Source organism: Cuculus canorus, chromosome 6 (assembly GCF_017976375.1).
Source record: "Cuculus canorus isolate bCucCan1 chromosome 6, bCucCan1.pri, whole genome shotgun sequence".
Lineage (NCBI taxonomy): Eukaryota > Metazoa > Chordata > Aves > Cuculiformes > Cuculidae > Cuculus > Cuculus canorus.
This window is the reverse complement of record NC_071406.1, coordinates 33,667,219-33,686,908: the sequence shown is the minus strand read 5'-3', so window position 1 is coordinate 33,686,908 and position 19,690 is coordinate 33,667,219. Positions and strand designations below refer to the sequence as shown.

General features: G+C 41.8%; 2 protein-coding genes across 2 annotated transcripts in view; one reads left to right on the top strand and one right to left on the bottom strand.

Annotated features, from left to right (window-relative positions):
• The window catches only part of MYO1B (myosin IB), a 100,629-nt gene extending 96,329 nt beyond the window's left edge, over positions 1 to 4,300 (top strand). Inside the window, 1 exon segment of the mRNA XM_009559817.2 lies at positions 1,300 to 4,300. Coding sequence (XP_009558112.1) covers positions 1,300 to 1,423 — 124 coding nt within the window. The 3' untranslated portion in view covers positions 1,424 to 4,300.
• Positions 4,301 to 18,188: 13,888 nt separating this feature from the next.
• LOC104058337 (testis-specific serine/threonine-protein kinase 6-like) lies at positions 18,189 to 19,015 on the bottom strand (the record flags this gene model as incomplete). The annotated part of the gene is given in 5 exon segments (XM_009559834.2): positions 18,189 to 18,320; positions 18,322 to 18,351; positions 18,353 to 18,468; positions 18,471 to 18,898; positions 18,900 to 19,015. Coding segments are annotated over 5 exon segments (822 nt in total), but the record flags the coding sequence as incomplete, so codon positions are not given.
• Positions 19,016 to 19,690: the final 675 nt, after the last annotated feature.

The window sequence follows — 19,690 nt, the reverse complement described above, 5'->3', positions numbered from 1 at the left end:
CTAGTGTGTTTTTCTATTGAGTTTATCCAGACTAAATCATTGTTAGTCATTTGCTTCTTTTTTAGCAGTTTCATCTCTGTTAATGGTGAAGCAGTACTCTTGCTTCTCTGCTAGGGTTTAGATACAAGCAGAACTAGGAACTGAGATGAAAATTTGGCCTTACTTTGACTACTGTACATTACTTTTGGGGAAGAGAGCTCACATAACTAAAAATGCTGTTGATCCAGGGGTATGTCTAGTAAGAGACATGCCATTTATATAAAGAATATTGGAACAGTGGGTCTAGGAAAATGCAGTGTTGGTGACAAGAGATGATGGCTATAAGACCTACTTGCGTTTTGCAGATGCTTGCATGGCTGGAAGTGCCAAACAAGTTAATTTTGAATGTCTGGGTTGTGCAGCAGGAAAGCTGGACCAAAGGGCAGCTTGGCGCGGGAGAGGCCATTTCCTCCCCTGAGCTCTGCCGTCAGCTTGATTTGTGGTTTCTGGCTGGAGAACAAATTCTTTGAAGTTTTTGGCCTCTGCTGGAGGACTTTTTAAGGATGCTAAAAGGGAAAATCTGCTGTATTACAAAGGACTTTTTAGGTCAGCAACCACTGCATGTAAGCCAAAAGGCAGTACTGCTCTGTTTATTGCTTTTAATCTTGCTATCCAGATCAGTAAGAAGTTTAAGGCTCTACAGGAGCCTAGATGGGTTGGGTTTTTTTAAAAGCAGTTCTCTGTATTCAATGAAATTTCTCTTCCAGTAAAAAGTGAAGAGTCAAATACAGATTAATGTAGCCTGGACTGTGGGAAATATCTAAATGTGGAGACTGCTGTGAAGGAAGTGAATTTTCCCAATTGCTGTCAGGATGCTGTAATGGCTAACTGAGAATTAGAAATATAAGAGCTACTAAAATGCTAGATATACAAAATTAAAAGTAAATTAGAAAAAAATTTCTCCTGAGGTTGCTATAGAAGTATTTATCTTCTCCCGTGAAAACGGAAAAGTCCCTTTGGACTGATGGTGAAACAGTTGGAAATAGACTTTGTTCTGCAGTTCTGGTACATTAGAAATTCTGTTTCAAACTGCTTTCTTTCTAAAGGAATAGTGAACAAATTATTGTAAAAGTTCCAGAGTTACAGGCAGAAGGCAATAATTAAGAGATACTATTTCAAGGAGACTCAAGCCTTATCATAACCTATGGCTTGTTTTTTATGCTTCCTTTTGGAGTGATGCTTAGAACCAAAATGAAGACTTCTGCTCCTCATGTGTTTTTTTCCTCCTTCAACTAAAATGTATCTTATTCCCTCTCCTAGGTTTCTTGTCCAGTTCAGACAAGACAAAGTGTGTGTGAAGTTCATACAAGGCAGCCAGAAAAATGGCAACATCCCAACTTGCAAGCGAAAAAACAATCGACTTCTTGAAGTGGCTGTCCCTTAACTGCAGCTGGTGACTCCCTTTCATGGACTTGTTTCTTTGTAATAGTGCAATTTTAGTTGCTTGGGTTTGCTGGTTTTATCCCTTTCTGGCGCTGTTGATGGCTAATAGCTTCAGAAACCCTTGGCAAACACTTGACCAATTGACTTTTTAATCTTATTATTCATGCCAGAGTTTTAACTCTCAAAATGCAGATTTTTACCCAGTGAGGCGTTTTTACCAGCTGGCATGTATCTGTCATACATGAATCATTCTCTTTGTTTAGCAGTCATATTTTAGTGTAGCATACCGTAAACCCACATATTAATGGTAAATTACTCATATTCCTTAGTCTAGAGATCTGCTTCACAGTAATCATGAATGGCCTTGATGCTTGATGACCACGTGTGCCCAGTACTGACCTGTTCTGGTGTTCTGATGAGCTCTTTCCATGCCAGCGCCAGAAGGAGGGAGACTGGCGGGAAAGAAGCTGATACACTAACTCCTGTAGTTAACACTAAGACCTATGGAACTTGATCTTTTAGTCAATACAGCATGGGAACATCTAATTCTGCAAAACAGAAGGAATACATGGTTATACAAGCAGCTATACACATAATTTTGTAGTTAAAAAATGCAGAAATTTTGAAACAGGATTTTTAATCAGGTCAAATGTTTTTAATGACTTTATACAGTAGAAATCAGTAAAATTAAAGAAGCTTGTTTCTTTCACAAAAGCTATATATTTTAAGGCATATTTTCTGATCTGCTTTTTTTTTTCTTTTAAATTATCGGTTAAGATTAGAGCCTGAAAAATGCAATAGTATTCATAACAGAAGAAATTGCTAGGTGTTTAAGCAGTTAGTTATAAAGTGAAGGGTTTGGGCCCTTCTGTTAGATATTGGCATGTACAATGTGCAACCATACACGACGTTTTGTGAAAAATTATTTATAATACATTTCTGTGTGCAAGAGAGAGGATTGGTGCAGACTGCATAGACAATGTAGGGATTTAAAATTTGTGTTGTTAATTTGCAGGTTTTTAAAGTGTACACTACAGTTGTCAATTTGGGAAGAATACTTAGAATTTTTAAAAAATCCTGAATTTGGGGGTCTGTATATAAATTGGTATTACGGTAATAAAACTGTTCTAATTCTGTACTGTTTGGTACTCCTATGTTATAACCATATTTTTGTACTCCAAACTATTTTATATAACTTGTGTGACTGATGTAAATGTGTGCACAGAAAATACAATCAAGAGCTGCATTATAAAATTTCAGTGTAACTGATTGCACTTAGTCTTTTGTAAGCCAGAAGCATTGGTTGAAATCCTGAAGAGGAGAGATGCGTTTTTAGGTACAAGTAGCTGCTCAAGTAAATGGTTTATTGGGTGTGACTGATTTTTTTGATGCAAGGACAGTTGCAACAAAAGTTGCATTGTATTTTTGCTGTCTGATATAGGACAGATTAAGACTCTGGGTATCTATCTGATGTGCAGTGCTGGAAGTCCAAGCATAAATAAAGGAAAGATAAAGAAAAGTTCAGAGTCTCGTTACTCTCCTGATGGTAAAATTATGTAGCACTCATGGCTGTGAAGGCTCCTTTGGGTAGTTCAACCTTAATGTTGGCTCTCTGCATTTAAATGGCATTTGCTGCAATATGTGCAAATGGTTATTGGTCTGAAAAAAACAGCTGGTTTGGTTATACCACACTTTGCTTTGGGATTAAAGTGAATTATTTTGCTATGATCTGGATGCAAAACAGTTCTTTTAACTGGTTGCTTAATGTTGCTGTTAAAAGTCCATGCACGTGACCTAGAAAGGTGGGAGTAATCAAAAGATGTATCTTCCAAACCATGACCAAAAGTTGCCTCTTCCTTATCATCTTAGTTTGAACCCTTGTTTTAATAATTGGTCATATAGTTAATAGGTTAATAGTTTAGTAAAATTGCAATCATTTTATGTGTGTTGTAATTAGAAATGCTTACAAAGGAAATTGTACTATCGATTTATGATGCAAAATTAGGATACTTCAAATTATTCCATTGCCTTAAGAAGACAGCAGATAATAACATGGTATTTTAAACTGCTAAATTCTATATTAGAACTGCTGCTTGTCAAAGATTAGAGGGTTTGTAAAACTGTTCTGTATCTTGAAAACCTTACAGTAAAAACCACAAGGGCTTATTTTCAAAATTAATACAGAAGTAAGGAAAGCAAACCTTTGAAGTCTGATATAATCCTGACAATGCCTGCAGGTAGGAAATGGGAGACTTTAGATTAAGTGCATCTGGATATTTGGCCCATGAAATTTGGATATTACAGGATATTATTAGGATATCTGACCCATCCCAGGCAGATGTGATACACAACTCTCTTATTTTTTTGATGTTTGCAGCAAATCGTGATAGCTAGACTAGCTTAAGACTGGAAGAAGAGAATAATTTCTCACTTTGATCTCTGTTGTTTCATTCCTTCTTCTGTACCTTTACAATTTTTACCTTGCATATTAGCTGGTACTTTGTGATAGTTACCATGTGACGCTTACATATTTCTTAATGTGCAGAGCAAGTTTTGCTGAACATGAAATATTTAGGTATGCTAGATGAGTTATGGTATCTTGATGTTTAGATTTGAGTATCTCGGATGTTGAAAATAAAAATGTAAGGTCAGCTTGCTTTTTTCTTTTCCTCGGTTTTCTTTTAAATACTTTTGATTCTTCTATCAAATAGAGTTGTAAAAAGACTATTCTTCCTGTGGTGCTAACCTTTCGTGTACTTTTACTTGTAAATTTTAATTTGTTACCTGAAAGCTGGGCAAGGATCATGAGATTTGTTGCATAATACTTTCCAGAACAAAATAAAATTCTGTTCCTAGACCTATACTTTCTCTATATCTGTATCTTCCTTACTACCATCAAATCTAAAAAGTGCAGCTGTTTTTTAGGTTAATTATATGCACCATTGGTATGTGACCTGGAGACACAAGGTATTTTTATTTTGTATGTGATTCCTTAAGAGGCATCATGTCTTTCTCAGTGATTCACAGTAACCTTTCTCAGTGCAATTCCTCAGCACAAGTCCTTTCCTGGACATTGTTTTCTCTGACTAGTCTGCAAACTCAGCCTTCCTAATACCAGAATTTGGATGGATTCTCTAAGAACAGCACTAACAGCCAGATTTACCTGATTTCAAAAAATGGCTTTCTGAGCCCCAAACCTATCATATTCCATGAGTTTTGTCTTGTGATCTTTTTCATTCTATTATTCCTTAACAATTGTATCCTGATCTAAGTTTTTTTTGTTCATCATATGAATTATGAAAGAAAGAAATTAAAATGTAAAACTAGAAGAAGCAGCTTCAGTTTTAATCCAGATTTGGTTTCAATTGCCCAAACTGGAGCATTTTTCTAAAGACTTCTGGGGAGAAGTTGAAGAATCGATTCAAGATTTTAATATGAAATGAGATTGTTTTCCCCTATCAGCATAACTTTCACTGTTAATTCTTAAGCTTTTGTTAATCCTGGACAAAAATATTTTCTATAGTCTATAGGAGACTGCCATGGTTATTTTAGCTAATTGCACTGTAGTGTGACAATGATGGGCAGGAGGGGGATGCACACATCTATGCTTCTTTGGACATTAGACCTTCCCAACAAACATGCATTTCAAAGACAAAACTGGAAGTGTTTTATAGGGTTGTTGCCAATATGTAAGAATACAGAGAAGTGTGAATTTTAAGTTAACTCTAGCATCATGAACAGGTGAATTCTGACTTTCCTCCTCTCTAGCTTTCATCCTTGTTGGAGTATTTTGTAGCTTACACAGACATTTAACTCTGAGTTGGGGGGACAATCCTTTACCAATGTTTGTAAAACCCTTCGAAGTGATTAAAATTCTGCAGATACTGCTTCTAATCATCTAGTTTAAAATAATTGTCAGTGTCTCATGATCTTTCCCTTAAACATTAACTGAAGGTTGTTGGCACATAGTGCAACCTTGTAGCCATGCCAGCACAGAATTTGCTAGTTTGCAGCGCAGACCTGTCTGTCTGAAATTGTGTGGCCTGTTAAGCAGTTTAGGGAGACTTAATTCAGGCAGCGTCATCCTCCCTCAAAGAGAACGGCCATGGCATGTCTTTCCCAGTTGCAGTGAGACTTTCCATTTTACGACTACCTGGAGTGTATCCTCCTAAAGAGATTAGGGAATAAAAACACTTCATTGCCCGAATTTGCTGGTAGAGCAGCACATTTTTCTGCTGAAACACCATATGTATGACTGAACAGTGCTTTAAGCACACACTATATATAAACTGCATGGAAAAAAATGTTCTTTCTTGCATGATAACACTGACTCGCTCATTCTGTAGCACTGAATCTCTTGGTTCTCCCACAGTTTTATAGCAGATCAGTAGAGAATGGAGGATTGTGGTGAATTTACACTTGTTAAAAATTCTTGTAAAAATGTATTTATGTAGGTTGGGGCAGATTTGCGTTGGCCAGTCTCAAAAAAAAGTCAGCTTGAATGCAAAGAGGTAAAAATAGTGCTCCTACAAATTCATTGTTTTTAAGGAAACGCATCACTGTTTGATGTATGGCTATATATTTGTCTACAGAAAATTAGTGCTATTTAAAGGACTGGGTCTGTGAGAGGACTAACAGCTTAATCTAGTTATCAGCTAGAGCCAGTTCTGCTCCTGTTCCTTTGGGCGGATGGATGAGTTGAGTATTCAGGCTTTAACTTAAAATGAGAGTTAGGACAGTTTGAGGCTATTGCAATTAACTTTCATTGTGATGAATTGATGAAATTAAATCCTAAAAGGTATTTAGAAACAGATTCTCTTTCTCCTTCATCCTAAACTTTAAGACATTGACAACTGATTGCGAGGCAAAATTTTGAAGTATGAAGCACTAAAGGCTTTATAACATGAATGAAAAAAAATCTGAGGAACCTGAATACCTCTTCTTCATAATTCAACTGATTTCTAAGGCTGCACCTGGCACTTAACCCAAGGTAAGGATCTCTTTGCTCTGTAACATTCTACTGTTTATGGTCTTTAATTATTAGAGAAAAGATAAAAACTAAATATTGCTCTGACCTCTTCTGTGAACACATGACAAAGTGCTTGGGATCTCTCCTGCAGGAGCTCTCCTGCAGGAGCCCTTGCCCAGACCCCCAGGACTTTACTGCTCGCTCTCACCTTCACTCTCTGAAACACTGAATGCCTTTTAGCCTGTTGTCTGAAAGTGGGAGATGATGCTTTTTGCTACAATGAATGGTGATTTTTTGCTGGCCTGGCAACGTCTCTTCTGGATGTTGCAGATTCTTGCCCCACCAGTATCCTGATGTTGGGCAGCCACAGAGGTGCTGGGTGCCGTTGCCCGCTCACCCTCATCATGTTCTGATTTCCTCCCACCCCCATTCCCTCCTGGTTCTGACATTCTCAGCAATGATAAAGGGTGGTATATGACTCCAGGTTAAAGCAGCAGCGTAATCTTGTAGATTATTTTCTTCTACTATCTACCACTCCATCTTGGCACCTTGTTTTCAGCTGAACATTCAGAAAATGTTTTATTTCACTTCTAACCAAAAGCTGTTATTGATAAAAGATGCTTTGTTCCTTTTTGAATTAACTTGCTGGCTGTATCAGTATCACCAGCATTTCCTAAAACTCTGGCAAAAAGCAAATCTGAAGCCTGAAATGTGAAAAGCTGCTGTTGCTATGTGCTCTGTCTCTTTCTTTTAGACAGAAACCCATTTGAAGCAGTGCTGTGATGAAGTCCCTGCTGGCTTGACTTATGACATGCAGCCTTCAAGCTTCCTGCATGTGCTTCTTGTAGCCTGAAAAAAGGAATCTATTAGAATATGAAATAGGTAGTTTCTAACTGTGGTGCCAAATGGAGTGGGCTCGTTTGTATTTAGATGCAAAGGAGCGTTAAATAGTTGTGAGTACACTTTCATACTGTGTACTTTTACTTGCCCACATGCTGCTATAGGTATGGAAAAGAGAGCTTGGCTTAAGCTTAACCATGAAGACTCAAATTGGAGGCTTTCAAAGTAGTGCTGTCTGATCAAAATCAAGCTATTGATTAACATTTAGTAATGAAGTCCAAAAGTTATGGATGAGCTTGCAGTGGAAGATCTTAAATGTTAATTGCATCTCAGACCTCTTAATATTATATGGGGATTGTGGCCTTGTGGTAGCAGGTTCCTGAGTTTTCATGAGGTGTTCTGGGGATAATGAGAAAAAAAAAACAGTAAACAAATTTCAGCTGTCTCTGGACACAGCCCATTATTGGCACAGAGATGTTCTTCCTGACCGTCCTTGATTTGAAAGCTGTGTTTAGAAAGTGTTGCTGTATTGATATCATGTGATGTCCTGTATGTGCTCGGCTCCCAAGCACCACAGGGTCCTGGGATGGGGGGTTTGATCCTACCTGTGTGTTTTTCTCCTTTCTGTTTAGGCAGAGGTAGGATTTCTCATATTTAGAAACAAATGAGTCAAAAAAAAAGAACAAAAGGGAAAAGAAAGGAGGACTATGAGCCAGATCTGTGTTTCAAGTTTCAGTCATGTATTCAGGCTTTTCTCTACAAAGTGGATGAGGAAACCCTTTCAAAGAGAGGAGAACTTCTTTTCCTTCTGCCAAATTCTGGGGTACCATGGGTGGGGGCCTATGCCTTCAGCCACGGTGGAGTAAAGCCTTTTGCAGACTTGATCTATTTTTGTAGTACTACTGTGCTAATCCTGGTCCGTGGTATTGTTAGAGGCTACCCTTGGTGCGGCTTTCTCCTTGTGCTCTGTTTTGCCAGATGTTGCCTTCTCTTGCATGACTCCAGCGTGTCCTACAGCCCCCTTCTGCCCAAGACCTTATCTGTCCATCTCTGCTGGGGTTCAGTCACACCTGAGGGAGAATTTCTAGAAACTGGTGGGACATAAAGGGGAACAGGAAATCTTTTCTGAAGGGCAGCCAACTCAAAGGTAGGGTATGTGTAAGAGGCATCCAGAAAAGGTGCTTGAGCTGGGCGACATCAGATATTTGTTAGTGGTGGCTACAGTGAAGCCACGTGCCTCAGGGTTTAACTGTTATGCTTCTTCAGTCTTGAAAACCTGGGCTCGGAACCCAGAGCTTTGGTCAAAATGGCAGACATCTTACTCGTGCATTGTGAGTGGCTTGTACTGTTCAGCATGTGGCTTTTGGAGTTTGTAGTTGCTCTGTTGAATACTGATGACAACTTTAATTGGTGGGAAACACATTTGCTGGGATGTGGCAAGGATGAGGTGCTGCTCTCACCCTGGTGCTTGGAAAGCTCTTCTTGGTGTCCTCAACCAGGGTGTGTGAATGTTTGTACTCCCAAGTAAATGAAAATACGCATGATGTGTGAACAGCTTTGGCCACTGGCATGTCCACTGGCTGCACTTCTTCATTATCTAAGGGATTTAGCCACTGTGTTCCTTGGAGATAGTGCCTGCTCTCTTGTGGAAGCTTTAGCTCCTTTGTTTTTGTTGGACTTCTGTTTGGCTTTTTTCTTTTTTGGATTGTTGCACTTGCAATGTGACATGAAGGTCACTGTGACTTTAGGATACATCCTTTTACTCATGAAAACATGTGATTTTACAGAGAGGGACAAATTTCCTCATTTTTATTTTTTTCTAGAGTGAACTGACTGCTAGTGGAGTTGAAAACAGTTCCCAGTATTGAAAAAAAGAAACAAAATGGATCCATACAGCTACAAAGGAGACCTGTATTTATAGCTATTTCTTTCCTAAAAGTGTCTGGGAAAGTGAAACTGAGGCTGTGGTTTCATGCTTCAGCATGAGCTGAACCAGCAGGCTTCCTGCCACCACAGCAGCGCGCTCTGATCCTTTGTCCCCTGTCTGTGGCACTGGCTATGCCACCCTGACCCTGTGGTGAGCTGTTGGCATGTGCTAGCAGGGTGGAATAGTCACCCTGCAACAGGAGTTCTCTTGGGGGATGCAGGTCCCTGCGTGGCCCCGTGGGGCTGGATGGGGGGAGGACATGGGGAGCTGTGGATTTGGCTCAGGTTGTGATGCAAACCCATGAGTTCGGATAGCGCTTGTGCTTGCTGCAGCCACAGTGGGTTTAAAGTACTTTAAGAATTCTCCTAAAATGCATCGTGTGCCAAAATACTAGATTTTCTACCCTTAAGAGAGATAAGCATCCTCTGATTTTACCAGCTGTTCTTTGAAAATGCATAAAGGAGAGCAAGAAGCAGATACAGATCCTGTTGCTGTGTCATTGTCTCTTTACAAAGCTCAGTTCAAGATTTCCCTCTCTGGGCTGAATTTATTGTTCCAAACCAGTATTTGTATAAGATTTGGTTGAGGAGTGCTGATAGCACTACAGCATGTGTCTTAGTGTGCACGGGTTTTGGAGGATGCATGGGGAAGCCAGAGGTGCAAGGGAGGAGGTGGTGCAAATGCAGACTACTGTATGATTGCACCCAATGCACGTGGATTAGTTGGAGAAATCAAAGATGAACACAAAATTAATGGCTGTGTGAAACCTTCATCCCTTCTAGCCAGTGACCAAATTCTCATGGGCTCTGCAGGGGCCTGAAACTCTTCCCATTCTCATGCAGGTTTCTGCACAGGCACCAAGCAAATCATTATAGAGCTCCCAGCTGGGATCATAATGTCACTTCCTCTGCTGTTTGCTCAGATTCCTTTCTCGTATCTTCCCATTCCTTACCCGGCCTTACTGAAGAAATGCTTTGTGAATTTACAATTTACCTATCAGTCAGAGCTCTCTGGTGAAAAGGTTTCCCCAGGATGCTGGAGAAATTTGTGTACCAAATACAGAGCTAGTACCTACAGCGGGAACGGAGCAAAGCATGCACTTCCTTTTTGGGGCTTTGGATACAATATGCAATGTGCACACTTTGGCATGAGTTCATGCTGGCCTGCCTCCAGGCCAAGAATCACATCTCCCATCCTTAGGGACCTGACGTATAAATCACTGCAGCTCAGTGATGCTGGGAATGTGCCACTAGCAATCCCCAGCCATGTTCCTCATCAAAGCATGCAGTGTCCCCTCTCCCCATGCACTTACAACAAATGCAGAGCATGGATGTATTGTTGGGGCCTTTGAGCTTTCCTTTTTGAGCCCTCTTTCTACACATGGTCTGATAGGGGATGCAAAGTTGCAAGGAAGGAGAAGAAATCTGGGGAGGCAGCACAGCACTGGCGTGCTTTGAAAGCTGACTCCTTCGCTCCAGATGTTCTAAGTCACATGTGGATAAGTGTTTGTGGTCAGATGCTGCTTGAAACTGATTGCTGATAGTCTCCTGAGACAGCTTGTGACAAATTGTATAATAAAAATGCTAAAAATAGCATAGTTATCCCTGGAAAAGTAAAGTTCCCACAATCCAACGAGCTGGGAAAATTGTTGAACTTCCTTTGGACATGATGTTCTCTTTTTTGTATGTGTGTTCTTCAACTTTCCATGGGTCTCTGGGCTCTTTTCTTATGACCCTTCCTCTCCTGCCAGCTGCAAGCAACCACGTTTCCGGTCTCCCCAGCCCCAGTAGCAGCTGAGCTGACCACTAGCCATTGCTGTGAAAAAGAAGACTCCCGCACTCCTTGAACCCCGTATTTTGTTCCCTGGAGTTGCTGATGATTGCAGGTTTGTCTTGGTAGAACACTTTATTTTAACCTGTGGAGCAGGCTAGCACACAAGACATGGAGTGATAACACAAAGAGATCTTTACCACGGCAGACCATCCTTGACAGAAGCATTTCTCTACTGGCTGTGCCTGATAACACCATAGATTTCTTTCCTACATTATCTGCTCACCATACTACAAGGTGCAGCACTGCCCTTCCTTCCTCAGTTCATAGGCAACCAGGGCACAACCACCTTTCAAGGGTTTAGTAGGGTGTGTGTGCACGCGTGTGTTGTCCCCTGGGCAGAAGGTTTGAGGCCAACAAGTGTCTTGGGATTCTTCTCTGTGGCAGTGCTGAGTAAGGCCAGGTCTGGCTTGAGAACTTCAAAACTTAATGAATAGAACTGGGATATTTTACTGTTGGGGATGGTTTGCTACAGTCTGCTTGTGCTGCAAATCAAGTTGCAAATCTGGTGGCAGAGAAGATAAGTCATGGGTAATGACAAGCTATGGAAATGTTTGTTGTGCCCAGGTTGAGATCACATGTGCTTTGCTAGCTGGTAACTAGCTAGCCCTTATTCTTTGACAGACACTAAATACATACAAGTGACCTGACTCTGCATACTACTGGAAAAAATGTCTCCATCACAAAACCTACCATGTGTGTACTATCTTTTTTATTTCTTTGACACTAGAATTAGCTATAGATTCTGTCCTGTTCTGACATGAATTGCAGCTCTGTGGCCACGTATACTTATTTCAAGTTTTTTTGCTAATAAATTCAGGGGAAGATCTTGGAAACATGAGCTCTACTTAAGCGATGCATTGTGATGATTCTTTGTGGGTGATGATTTCAACCATAACTCAATATAGTGATTTGTTTTACCTGACCATTCATCCTGAAGACTAGTAATATTTAAACTTCCAGCAGGGTTAATGACTGAGATAGTCAGCCTTTTAATGTATGCATTTAGGTACTTAGTTCTTGTTCTACATGCCAACATCTTCTCCAATGCTTTTTGCTTGATGGGAAATTCCATCCATCCACCAACCCACCTACCACAACCTCTGTTTCTCCCCTGCTGTCAGATAGGTCATCAGCTGACCCACATTTTTGTGTCCTCCCTGATTGCTGTGGGGCTGTGGAGTTTTGTTAGCAAAGCATCTGAGGCACAGCTGTTCCTTGTCTGGGTGAAAATCGGAGGCATGCAGCAAATTCAGGGGTAGAATAAAACCAAAGAAATGGAGCAGGGTGCAATGAAAAACACAAATGTTTTAGAAGTATTATGGGCAAAATATGAAAAGACTCCAGTTTTGTAACAAAATTAAGTTTGTGCTGAGCTGCTGGTCTGAAGTGTTGATCCCACAGGATGTCTTGAGAATAGCATTTGTAATAGATTTAATCTGCTGACAGACAGATGCTCTCTCCCAAACCCACCAGCACAGCTGTCTCCATGAATGTCTTCCTGCCAGGCACTGCCTAGAATAGAATCTAACAAAAGATAGAAAACCAAGGCTGGTTTTTCTACTGTGAAGATGAAATGAAATATGTGGCGGGTATGAGAATTGTTACAGCCACCACTGAGAATTTCCTCCCGGGAATGCCCCGGTTATTTTTATGCCCACAGTAATATCTCTCACTCACATCTTCAGAGTTAACCATGTCCTTGAATCAGAAACTATTGCATGTTCAGTTCAAGATGTACAGAAGTAACTGTCCTGCTAAACCAGGCTGGTTGAGCTCTGCCTCCCTGTTTCCAGCTCCACCTATGCCACCACTGCTGTCCTGCCTGTTGCTGCACAGCTTCCCTGGGTGGATTGCTCCTCATCCTCCCCCTTGGCCTCAGGAGGTCTGCCCTTGCCTGTGCTCAGGCCACCTCTGCACAACGGGTGTTTCCTTCACCGGGAGTAGTTTCCTTCTACTCTGACACAGTGGTTTGAAGACCTGTTGTTTATGAGGACTTACTTTTGACAATGTCTCCCCCTATTTATACGAATATGACTCTTTATTTGAAGGCTGCTAGTATGTCCAACCCTCCACAATTTCCTGGATCCATCACTAGTAAATAAACACTGCTCTCAGCATCAGAAAAGATAATTGGCTGTGTAATGCATAGAAAGCAAAATTACTTTCCCTGAGATTTATTCATCAATTATGGTTTGCCCTGGATGGCACAGTTGGAATCATTTTCTGAATAGGGGAGAAATATGTCAAATAGAAAGAGAAGAAGCTATTGTTACAATAAAGGACTGGGTGCATATGTGCATGAATGTATGTTTTAGGTGTTCCATGACAGATATCCTATCAATGAGCTAATGAACATGCAAATTAGGATTCAAGGATTATTGTTAGATTTGAGATTATAATGCATATTTTGGGGTTTTGCTTGTAATTAATGAGAATGTTGTCTGTTTCATTGGTGTCCCTTGGTTAGGCTTGTTGTTTACTGTGCAAATCTTGCCTCTCCTTTTTGCGAACTCCCTTTTGCTTCCATTCGCTGAGCTCTACCTTGTATTTCTGGTGGAACTCCAACAACTTACCAGCCTTAGGGTTGAGGATGCCAGTGTCCGAGTTAAAGCTAAAGCCAAGTCAGCTGCAGTAGATGTTCAAGCTGTGTTTTCAATTAAAATCTTAACGGAGATGGCATATTTGTCCCTCTATGGAGAAGATGCCGATATGACTGTGCTGGGCAGAACATCATGAAAAAAATTATGTTGCCAGTTACACTTCCAGTGGGTCAATATTGTACATGGAGAATAAACAAAGTAACCATATGGAGGAGGAGCGGTCAGGGATTTCTTAAGAGCTGTCTGGTGGTGTTTAGTTTTCTGGGATAAAATTGACTTGAAAACCGTTTAGTAGGACTTAAGAGGTCTAGTGGGATCCAGCTCCTTTGTACATACACTGCTATGAAGGTGCAAGGTAATCTGTGAACCTGTCAACTACTGTGCTGACTCTGATGCTGCTCCTATTGACCTTGTCTCCTTATTGATGTTAAATAGGTTGCTATGAGACATTTAATTAGTTTCCCATTTCTTAGCTTGGAGGCCAGGGAAGTTTTAATCTGTAATGTAAAATGAAATCCTCTTGGCCTAAGTTAAGTCACTTAGTCTGCTCACTATAACACCAGGAGAATAATATTTACCACTTGATGTTAGTGCAAGGATTAATCTTCGCTAGGTGCTGTGAAAATGAAAATATTATTCACAGAAAGCTTCTTGTCTGCAAGAAAAATTATGTGCACAAATAGAATCATAGAATCATAACATTGCTAGGTCGGAAAAGACCTTTGTGATCATTGAGTCCAACCCTACCTGTTCACTACTAAATCATATTCCTAAGAACTTCATCTATCCGTCGCCTTATAGATGCTTAATATAATCAAATGGCTCAAGACCAGAAAATGTTTTCCTCCTTTCTCCCTCCCTCCCTCTTCCAACAGACAAGTAAGTGTACAGACCCATGGAGCGATGGACTGTGAAAACAGAAGAGGAGGAGATCTTAAACTGAAGAAGTGCACAAAAAGACTTGATCCCATAAGTTGGTACAGGACGGGGTTTAGAAAGGGAGAGGAAGATGCTAGGTAGCTGGAGAAAAGGCTTCTAGCACTGAAGACTGCAATTATGGAAAGGTTATGTATTCAAGCAGAGCGAGGTATATTTATTTGCTAAATTGCCTGCTGAAAGCTTTGCCTTCAGAATGAGGCGGAGTCACTCAGGTATGTCTCACGCCAAACCTGCCTGTGCTGGCTCAGCCAAGGGTAATTGAAGCAGATCATTAGCTGCAGGCTGGGCTGCCCAGCCTCGCTGCAGGCAGAAATGTGCAGCCCTGAGAGAGCCAGCACAAGAGTAAAGGCAGGAATACATGAGGTGTTTGACTACCCAGCAGTGTTTTCCCACAATTCATGAATATACTTACCTCTAGAGTTTGGTAACATGTAGACTTTTAAACAGCTGAGTTCTAAAGCTTATCAAAACACATCAGCTATGACCTAAAATCCTAAAATTTTGCTTAGCAGAAGAATCTTTAATGTCAACATGCAGTGAATTCTCTCTCTTCCTTTCATTTGGCCAAATTATTGCAGGCAAGGTGATGCTGAATTTGTACAAAGCAGCAGTGAGAGAAAAGCTATACTAAAAGTCTGAAAGATGTCTTTTAAACTATTAACCCTCTCAGACTAAATGGAATAAAATTGCTTCAAGACGCTTAGCAAATATCCCAAGAAAATACTGAACACCCTGTTCCACTGAGCATCCTTTTGAGAATCTCTCTGACTTATTTCAAGATGTGGGTCTAAAAATCTGGAAAACAGAGGAAGCCAGCAGGGGGATATAGGGCATGACAGCAGCCAACGACAAGGCTATGGACAGGGCAGTGCTCAAGCCTTGTAGTAAGCTAAGAGGAGCTAGATGGTGGCACACCACAGAGCTGCTTTATGCAATCTCTGAATGTTTCCCTTCTTGTCCTTGAAGAAGGATTAAATAAAATATATTTACTGTGGTGTATCATGCATGGTGATCAGCTTCACATTGAAAGTTATTTATTTGATGCTGATATTAGACAGGACCCTTCGTCTTCAGGTCATATGGAACCAGTACGTTACAAACAGCCTGAGGAGGACAGAGTCACATTGCAGAATGACTCCAGTGGGACTGATTGGGATATAGATAACCTGGCACAGCTGTTTATGCCTCCCATGGGTGCTCATTCAAAGTTCAGGGGCTCTCCCATAAATGCAGAGTGCTGTGATTCAGAGGCTCATCTGCCCAAAGTCAGGGAAGGAGCACTTCCAGTGACTGTGCCTCACAGGAAAGCTGCAAAGAATTTCTACTTTCTTGAGCAGGAAATAAGCCCAGGGAAGTGGCAGGCTTAGTACACACAGAGACCTTGTGTCCCTCTGGCGCAGAGTGAGGAGGGGAGGGATGCTGGCAGAGTGTGCCCCTGTCCTGCTGCTGAGGCAGAGCCAGGGCGCTCCTCCCCAGCCTGCTCAGTGCTTCTGGTTCTGCTTTCCTTCAAAACTGATTTCCCATCAGTGCAAATGAGATGAGAATTGGTTCAGAGTCTTTAACTGTGATTTTTATTTTTAATCTGCATAATTAGACTTGTAACGGACTATTTTCATCTCAGGACTGCTCTGAGATAGTGCTGAGTCCTTTGAGATCAAAGTGGAGAAGGCGAGAGCTGCAGGGCAGCCTTTATAAGGCTCCTGTGACTCATTCAAATCACTTGCCACTTGAATCCCAGCTGCTTTCCCAAGCCACTCAAGGGAGTACATCCTTGCAAAACATTAGTCATCTATCCCAACTCATGTCCTCAACAGATGCAATTGTTTAGGAGAACGCAGTGATTAATAGGGTTTGGGTTTTAGAATAACTCATTTTATATTAGCTCTGTCTTTAACAAAAGAAAATGAAAAGAAACAAAACAAGAGGCAAACAGTACCACTAGGTCTGGCACCAACTTTCTACTTCCCAGGTTGTGGGCAGGTACTTTGAGGTAAGCAAGGGCTGGAGTGAGGCAGGAGATGAGAAGGTACGTGGATATCCTTGGGCTGTGGATTGGGTAGCTCTCACAAGGGAAGGTGGTGGATTTGGAGAGGGATGAGGCTCACAGGGTGGTTGGAAGGCAAGTAAAAAACCAAGAATTGAGCCTTGCTGAAAATCTCACTACCCTGAAATCCGCCTCCTTGCTTCCTGCATCTATAAGATTTCCCTCCCTCTTTTCCAATCCGAGCATACGCCATATCCTTACAAAGCTTGTTTCCCCAGCCATGGATGGCCTCATGATAGTCTTTCTATCCCTAACTCTCACTACTTTGGACTTTGCTGCTGCTATAAAGTTTTGCTTTGGTGCTGCAAGGGGAAGAACAAAATATATCTTCATTCTAGGGGTGGCAAAATTCACTGTAGCCTGCATGCTGAAAAGCCTTGGGCTGGTTCTGCTGCCACATCTTGTTCTACTTAAGCTGCTGCTTTTAATAAACCCAAAATGTTTGCTTTACTCAAGATATTTCTTTCTCTTCCAGCAGAACCATACGCACTGGTTTGTTCATGTAAGATGTAGCCTGGCTGTGGGAACTGCTGCCACCACTGTGCTGTGTTAGCTTGTGGCACCAGCAACGCAAAGACTGGTGGACCACCCAGGTGGAAATCTTCTGCTTAAATTCAGTTGTGGTGGAAGCCAGATTGGAGATTCCTTAAAGGGGATTTGAAATGTCTTATGAAAGTGCATTTAAAATGCCAACTTCTGCCTTTAATTAATCCTTTGAAAATGGGACTTGCCAGTAGGGATTTGAAGTAGATTTCAGGGGTTTTCATTCAGAGTAGTTGGTAACTTTCTATGCTGAAACTGGACAGCAGGTGTTAGCAAAACAGTTCTCCTTTGTCTCTTTCCCATCTCAGGTTCTCCACAGCCAGTGGCGTTTCTATCTCATCAAATACCCTTTGGCAGAGACTTGAAATGTTGTTAAGAATCAATATCTGAACGATGTAGTTGAATGTAAGGTGTGGATCTTAAACCCACACCAAAATTTTTGGCTTGGTAACACTGTCCAGTTGCCTGCAAAGATCCTGCTGTGAATTTGGGCTGTGAATGTCACTGAGATCTAAATAGTAGTACACACAAAAAAAAAAAAAAAAAGAAATGACATTTTCTCTGCAGTAGTGATTTGCAGGACCACTACTTCTCCCCTCCCATCAGTTCAATTACAGTTTGGTAATGAACAAGTTCAAGGACAAAGACCCATGTGAGAACAGCTTTCCTCCTGCAGTCCTACGAGTGCCCTGTGCATACAGCGGCAGAGAGTGGGGAGCAGCAGAGAGGGGTAGTTTCGGTGTTCATTACATGTGCTAGGGAGCAGACAACATAAAGCACTGTGCTGCTGCAAGTCGCACCTTGCCACCCTGCCCCTGGCTCCATGGGGCGCAGGTTCCTGCTGCAGTCAGGCAGCCACTGCTGGTGTAAGCAACTCAAGCTTTGCTTTTATGACTAGCTTCCAACCCAAGCTGTAGCAGACTTACATGTCTCCTTTGTGGAGCGATCTGAACACCTTCTCAGAGCACATGGTGCTTGAAGTTCCTTCTCAGGAATCACATATGGCCACTCTAAAATTATCAATAAACCAAAGAAATGCTTTTCCATCACTGCATTGATTGCACTGAGGTGTTACTGCCCTCCCAGGATCTCTGAGGAGGGCTCCCTCACTAAGATGTCCCCCTTCAGCCAGCTGTTCTTGGCCACCTGCCCCATGCCAGGCCAGGAGGTTGGGCTGAACTGGAGTAGTTGGGCAATGAGGGAGGGCTTGGCAGGGCTCCGACGGTGGCGACAGATCCTCTGGGATACAACACCCCTTTCTTCTGCTGCTGGAGCATGCTGTGTATGTGGATAGCATCAAAGGGCATGTAGCCAATCACCATCATGTAGAGTATCGCTCTCAGGCTCCACTTTTCTTAGTGTCATAGGGGATGCTCATTGGTACTGCTGGGGAAGCATAGGCTGCTGATCCACAGAATGGGGATCTCAGGTCTGGGTAGCTGTTGGCCTCCTCGCTAAAACAAAAGTCATTGAGTTTGGCCCAGTGGCCATCAGTGATAAGCAGCACGTTCTCACACTTGAGATCTCGGTGAACTAAGTTGCAGTTGTGAAGGCAGTGCATGCCCCTCATAAAATGTGCAAAGATGTCCCCGGTCTCAGGGGTGCAGGACAGCTTCTCCAGCTGCTGCATCAAATGCAGCAGGTCAGTGACTGCTGCCTCCATCATGATGTAGAGCTTCCCCTCGCAGACCTCTATGAGCTTGAGGATGCACAAAATGTTGGGATGCCAGACCTTGTACACAGTGGAGAGATCCCAGGGCAGAAACTTGTACACAAAGGTTAGGGTTGCTCATCATCAGTTTGTCACCTAAGGCTAAGCTGCCCTGCCCTACTGGGTGACCCAGCCTGCAGCCCAGCTCACAAAGTAGCTTCTCTCCTGCATTGATTTTTGGCACAATGTGTCATCGCAATGTGCTTAATTGAAGCTGGTGTTTTGCTCCAGGATTTGAAAGCTTTAATACATGGTGTGTGGCAGTTGTTGATTCTTGCTACCATCCATGGTCCCCTGGGTGCCTCTATGGACTCCAAACCTCTTCCCAGATATCGTGATGGGGTGAGTGCTGCGTGGCAGCACCTTTGTGAGATGGTGACTTTGAGTGACTGGTGGGACCCATCTGCTCGCAGGTGTCTCAGACATGACCACACAGGGCAAGAACTCACATGGGTGGATATTTTAGCATTTGTACTGGGTTTTTTTCACCTCTTGACTTCAGTTTTCTTCTGGTAATGAGAGTTTAAATATCAGCTTTCTGGGATGAGGAATCCAATTGGGGGTCTATACTCACTTTCTTCAGTTATGTTAAGGTCAGAACTACACAGAGTGCTGAAAAGGAGTAATTTCTGTTGTCCCTAACAACAAACCACCTTGGTTGGCTGTAAATACCCAATTTTTATTGTAATAGTGCAAGGACTTATTTTTCTAAGTCTGCTTTCTGACTTTGTGTGCTGTGGATGGGAACTTAAAATGCATCTTTCAGACAAAACAGCTTTTCTTGAACTTGGAATTGCTCTCCCTCTATTTTTATCAGAATTAAATTGTGGGGGCTATGGAGAAGAAGTGTGACCAGAGATCT